Here is a 5885-nt window from a genome sequence, read left to right as displayed (position 1 = left end):
GTGTGTGTGTGTAAATAACAGTGAAATGTAAATTATGTGCAAAACGATATTAGTTGTTGGAACTAAGTTGGAAAAATAAATATGAAGATCAATTAAATTATAAAACATGAGATAAAGCTCTTCTTTTTAAATTTAATTAGTGCATTTTTAATTGAATTTATTTATTGGTCCATTTACATATTTCTGCCTTTTTTTCTAGTTATGTCAGTTTGGCTCCTCCATACAGCAGAACTTGGAAGAGGTAATTTAATGTCTGAATCAGGTGTGTTCGATCAGGGAAAAACATAAAACCTGTAGGGCTGCGGCCCTCGAGGACCAGGAGTGCCCACCCCTGATTTATAGTCTTTTAAATTCCACCTAAAAAAGTCACTGTTTTACATTGGCTTTCAATGCAAAGCCTGTTAGAGTTCCATTCGATTGTTTTGTGGTGTTTCCTTGTTTTTAGTGTGCTTTAACGTATTTTATTGTACTTGTTGATTTTAATGTGTTTTTCTGAATTCCTTTAGGTTTTTCTTTTTAGTTTTTAGCCCTTTGGTCAACCATGTTGTTGTTGTTCAGAAATAAGACTGACATTGACATTGATAACACCAAAACCAGCCTGAGCAAACTTCCTTTTCATAAGCATTCAGATCAGGCAGTAAAAAGTGTGTCTAAAAGTGTCGGCGTGAGTGGATGTTGGTTATCTGCTCACACGATGGGCTGTCAGACATTTGACCGCAAACTAAAATTTACAAGGCGTTCAGACATCTGAATAATGTTTTGACATTAATGTTTGTGTTGAGTTATAGCTTATTTACCGATGATGTAAAAGAAGCAGCAAAGAATGAGTCATGACTTCACAGAGTTCTGTGTCAGTGCAAAGACATGTTCATAAAAAAGATTCACAACAACAACAAAAAAAGGTTTAATGTAATTCCAAATTAATTTCAGGGAAATTTTACTCTCTGTATAGACTGAGATGAAATGTAAAAATGATAAATGCATGAGAATTTTTCTTTCCAGGGTTTGCTGCAGCAGAATGGGAGCTGTGTTCCTCCACAGGACTGTGGGTGTGTCTACCTGCAGTACCAGGCTTCAGGACAAACTCCAACACCTGTCACTGTCCCTCAAGGGGCCACAGTTGCTGTGGACTGCACTACTTGGTGAAGACCAAACTGTTCAAATCAAAAGGCTTTTATATCAGCCCTCCTGTGTCAGACAAATTAATTTGTTTTTGTTTTCTGAAACGATAAAGACCGTTATGCCTCACACTGCAGAACGTATAGCTGCAATCTGATGTTTGTCTGTTTTATCCACTGCCTGTATGCATGTACGTTTTATCTTCAACGTTTTCTGATTCAGTTGAGCTTATTATTTGTTTTTCTTTCTCAAGCCTTTGTCATAACGGGACTTTTCACTGTGATATGAGAGAGTGTGAAGGTAAGGAAGTTAAAAAAACTTATATAAGAATTCTCTGTTGCGTAAGTCCAATCACATCGTTGCCCTTTAACTCTGCCCCACTTTTTTTTCCCTTCATCCAGCTGTCCTTAGCGAGTGGTCCGAGTGGACTCCCTGCTCCCCCTGCAGACCCTCTGAGCAGCTCCTTACAGAAGGGGTCATCGGTGGTACAAAAATGGTCTCGGTTCAGAAACGTTTCCGAGCCTGCTTAGACCTAGATTCTGGTCTACCTGTCGTGACAGAAGAGGAAAGCCAGTGTCTGGGACCACTGGTAGAAGAGAGGGTCTGTCCACATATTAACATCTGCAGAGGTAAACGGGTGTTTTACAAAAGTATGCTCCTTTTTCCTTATAATACAAAAAATGCTTTCCTTTTGCAGTTATTGTTCTGTTTTACTCCACTGCAAGAAAAGGGAAAGTGCGGTGCCGTTTTGCTCCATTCCACTTTTCCTAATTCTGCTGCAACAGTTTGACACTTAGTTGACATTTAAAGATTGTACGCAGATGATTCAGTCAGACTGATATGTTATACCGAGCTGCATGGTTGACTGCAGTAGTGAAGTCACTGGCTTGTTTTATAAGATACATATTCATCAGCTAAGAGCAGGAAACCAACACTACGGTTTATACAGAATCACCCAAACTGGACAATGAGCAATTAAAAAAGAGGGAGGAAAAAAAGGATCGGCTGCTTGGATGAGTCACATCATGGAGGAGGAGCTGACCATCCTGCAGCTACTGGATGATGTAATCATGTCAGTATTTACCAAAATCCCAGAAGAATGTGTCCAACACCTTGTTGAATATTTGCCACTAAACCAGATACCAGCAAGTTGTACCTAATATAGAGAAGATACTGTATGTATAAAATATCTACTTACATATATTTGTTATAAAAGGTTCATTTTTAAATAACTTGAAATACTGGTTTTTAATCATGTGAGAAATATTCCATAAAATTTGTTCACGTGTTTGGTTCTCCTAATATGACATTTATTACAAAAAGTATGAGAGGTGGGGACAAAACTGGATTGGTCACCAGTTTATAATAACTGAGATTAAAGAATGTAACCATGCAGCTTTTTAAATATTTCTCAAACAACTTAACATTAACATTTGTTTATTGAAACGATTGTGTTTTGTGCATGTCTGTGTAGGGGTCACCTCGAGTGAAGAAACAGGAGTTCCAGCCTCAAAGCAGGTCTCGCACAGGCCTGAGAGAAAGGCAGGAACGCTGGACTCTTATTTTAGGCCATGACGGGTCATTTCAACCTATACGAGGACTTCAGTTCTCTTAATCAGATATTAAACAGAAACAATCGGTTCTGTTCATGATTCATTGGTTGTTTAACTAAAATGTTTATGCATTTGTTAATCATAATAATGACATGTCACAAAGAATATAGAATCACTTCTATTMTTTTATCGTGCCTGAAATAGACTGAATGAATCACAGAGAATCATCACCAGGTTTTCATTGTGTTTTTATAAATCACTGTTTTATTTTTACTGAAACATCAGTAATATAATTTTGAGTTTTTCTTAAGAAAATCTTACATTTATATGGACACAAGTTCAGATGATTATTTAAGCAGAAGGTTTAATTAATCATGATAAATGTTTACAGTGATTTCTTACAGCAAAAAGGAGCAGAGAAGATATTATAATGTCTGTTTAAACAGCAGAGCAAGTGACCTTCACTTACAGCTGGCAACTCGCTTATCTCCTTTTCCTTTCTGACTGAGTTCTTATCTAGTCAACTCTGACTTACTAACAGACGGACGCCTTGAGACACAGGCAGAGTCTTCTTGCTGAAGCCGAAGCAGCAGGACGGAGCTGGTTCTCCCCGGAGAAACAGCTGGGCCTCAGGTAACACCCATTCAGCTAAATAGGGTGGCCTGAAGTCCAGGACAGAGGCAAGCCGGCCTCATGTCCACATAGAGACACCCGTCTCTCAAGTGTTTTTAAACTCCCTGGGGGGGAGACTTTTATTTTGAAAGACGACCGGACCACAGCTGGAATCTCTCTGGCCCAGCTTAAGCGGACTAAAGTCACCTGAAAGACACCTTTCCACTAAGGACCATTTCTGGACAAGCTTCCTGAAGGGTCGTCGGTGAGACAGCCAGACCAGGTGTTCTTAAGCAGACTCTCCAGGTAACGCTGACGTGTTCGTGGGTGACGTGTCAACTTGAAGCTGAGAGCAGAGGGGACGTGCTGAATCCGGTTGAAACACTTTCAAAATTAAAATAGAAACACTAACCTTTAATTTCATTATCTTTACCTTTACCCTTTACCCTTGCCAACAACTAAGTGAAGTGCCAGTGAATAGTCCAGTCTTAACATCAGAACTGACTTTTACTGTTTATACATAAGTAATCTGAGTTTTAATGTGAAAAGAAATTCGGACGCGGGTTTTACCTCACTTTAACTTAGACGCTTGTTATAAATAGCTCACAATCAGGTGTAATTTATGATTTTGTTCAATTTGTGTAAATAAATGATTGCATAATCTTTATGAATCAACTTGAACCATGTCTGAGTTCCCTAATTGTGTCACTTCACTTTGCACAGACAAATATTAAGTAATGAGAAGAAACCTTGGTAAAATTTTCTCTCATAGCTTAGTTATGAGAAGTGTGAGATAAGTTATTTGCATAAATAACTCATCCCTTACATCTGCATATACTGTAGAGATTAATAAGGTTACGGGTACTAAATTTCACTCGTGCCAAAAATTTTTAAAAAAATTGCGTCATCTTCCTAATAGAAATATGTGAAACACATCATTAACTGATTATTTTTCAGTCTGTATAATTACATAAAACTCACCATCGTCGTGCTGATCACTCTGTTCTTCCAGATCTGTGCCAGTGGAGTGTGTGGAGTGTTTGGACTGCATGTGCAGAGCCGTGCAGCGGTGGAGTCAGGCAGCGCTACAGACAGCCCCTGGCCTCTCCTTTAGGACCCCACTGTAGGAGCCAACAAACACAGAGCCAGAGCTGCAACACAGGACTTTGTCCAGGTACACTTTACTAGGAACATTTGCCTCATGGTTTAGGTCCTAAACCATGAGGCAAATAAATTATTATCAGGACTAGAGCTGGCCTAATGTGTAAAACAAACCCTGTCAATTTAGGTATCAGGGACTGGGACTGTGTGACAGGCTAAACTTTTATCATGGTGTTGTCAGTTTAACAGTGGATGATTAGCAACATATTTGTTAGTGTCTAAAAGTGTTCTTTTTTTTTTTGAGGAAATGGGACAAGAATTCAATTCAATACAAGCCCAGATGGGGCTTTTTGATAATTTAGCATGAATCACAGCAAACGCTTGTTTGTTTGTGTGCCTGTTAGCAAACTATCCCATAAATTATTCAATGAATTTAAATGAAACTTGCAGAAATTAATTACTTCAACTGCTTAAGTCAACCCAACTTCAGTAGCCACCACAGTTAATTGGCCATAACCAACTGAAATAAGAACAAAAATATAAAACAGGTAAATTTTATTAATTTTGATTTAAAAAGTAGCTCATATTGATCCACAATACAGTGAAAGCCCTAAATGATTGTATAAGATCTTTGTTTGGAATTTTATTATAGACTATTCAGAGGTTAACTTTGTCTGAGCAAAATACTGTATCTCATGAACTACTGGATAGATTCTAAAGAAACAGAAGGAATAATCACAAGATGTACAGGTACTGTATAAGTGACTAACCTCTGGAGCCACCTCAGTCTTGGATAGAAGCCACAGCCAACTAACTTAAAAACACAAAACAGTGACTATAATTCAGTCAGTTGTACAGGAATTATTCTCAAACTTAGAGATATTGCAGCAGAAAGACATTACCAGCACATAATCTAGGGTGTTGTTTATTGCACAAGATCTTGAACTTTTATAATTAACTGGAATCAACCCTGTTTTTCTTAGCAAAAAATGAAAAAAAAAACAAAAAACAAATAAAATAACAACTCTGGCATGAAAGCTGGTGGAAGATCTTCAATTTTATAAAAATTGAACTTCCAGGGCAGAATTCTGTCTCGATGTAGCCTGAGGTGTTCAGACTACATGGGGCCTATAATTAGACTCAATATTGAAACTATTTCACCGTGGGTGGTTAATCTTTGTTTTGCCTTTTGAACTTTCTGAGCTTAATTAAAGTAAAAATTAAAGGTTTTTTTTAGGATTTTGAATCTGTTTCCTGTGCGCCTTTTTTAATTCCCTTCCCTCCACCAAACATCATGACAAATAGAGGGCTAAAGCAGAGCTATCTACATCAGAAAGCAGCATGTGAAAGTCATGCCCTGAAGTGATGGGAAAAACATCCATCAGGGGCCGACATGTGAGGTGATGGATGCATCGTCCTTCAGCTGATCCACCGACTTGATCCTGAGTTTTTAGCGAGTATCTCTCCTTGGGAATCACATTCAGGGTGCTATATATATAT

The 5885-nt window shown here is 38.1% G+C and overlaps 1 protein-coding gene across 3 annotated transcripts in view; it reads left to right on the top strand.

Moving 5' to 3' along the window:
• sspo (SCO-spondin) overlaps nt 1-5885 on the top strand; it is a gene marked incomplete in the record, with an annotated part of 130682 nt that overhangs the window by 99683 nt on the left and 25114 nt on the right. For all 3 annotated transcript variants that reach the window (XM_014023811.1, XM_014023810.1, XM_014023809.1), the window contains 4 exon segments: nt 1003-1142; nt 1373-1419; nt 1521-1748; nt 4297-4458. In XM_014023811.1, coding sequence (XP_013879265.1) covers nt 1003-1142; nt 1373-1419; nt 1521-1748; nt 4297-4458 — 577 coding nt within the window.

The sequence above is a fragment of the Austrofundulus limnaeus genome, unplaced genomic scaffold, assembly GCF_001266775.1.
Source record: "Austrofundulus limnaeus strain Quisiro unplaced genomic scaffold, Austrofundulus_limnaeus-1.0 Scaffold391, whole genome shotgun sequence".
Lineage (NCBI taxonomy): Eukaryota > Metazoa > Chordata > Actinopteri > Cyprinodontiformes > Rivulidae > Austrofundulus > Austrofundulus limnaeus.
The sequence above is the reverse complement of the archived record's forward strand: the minus strand, read 5'-3'. Positions and strand labels throughout refer to the sequence as shown.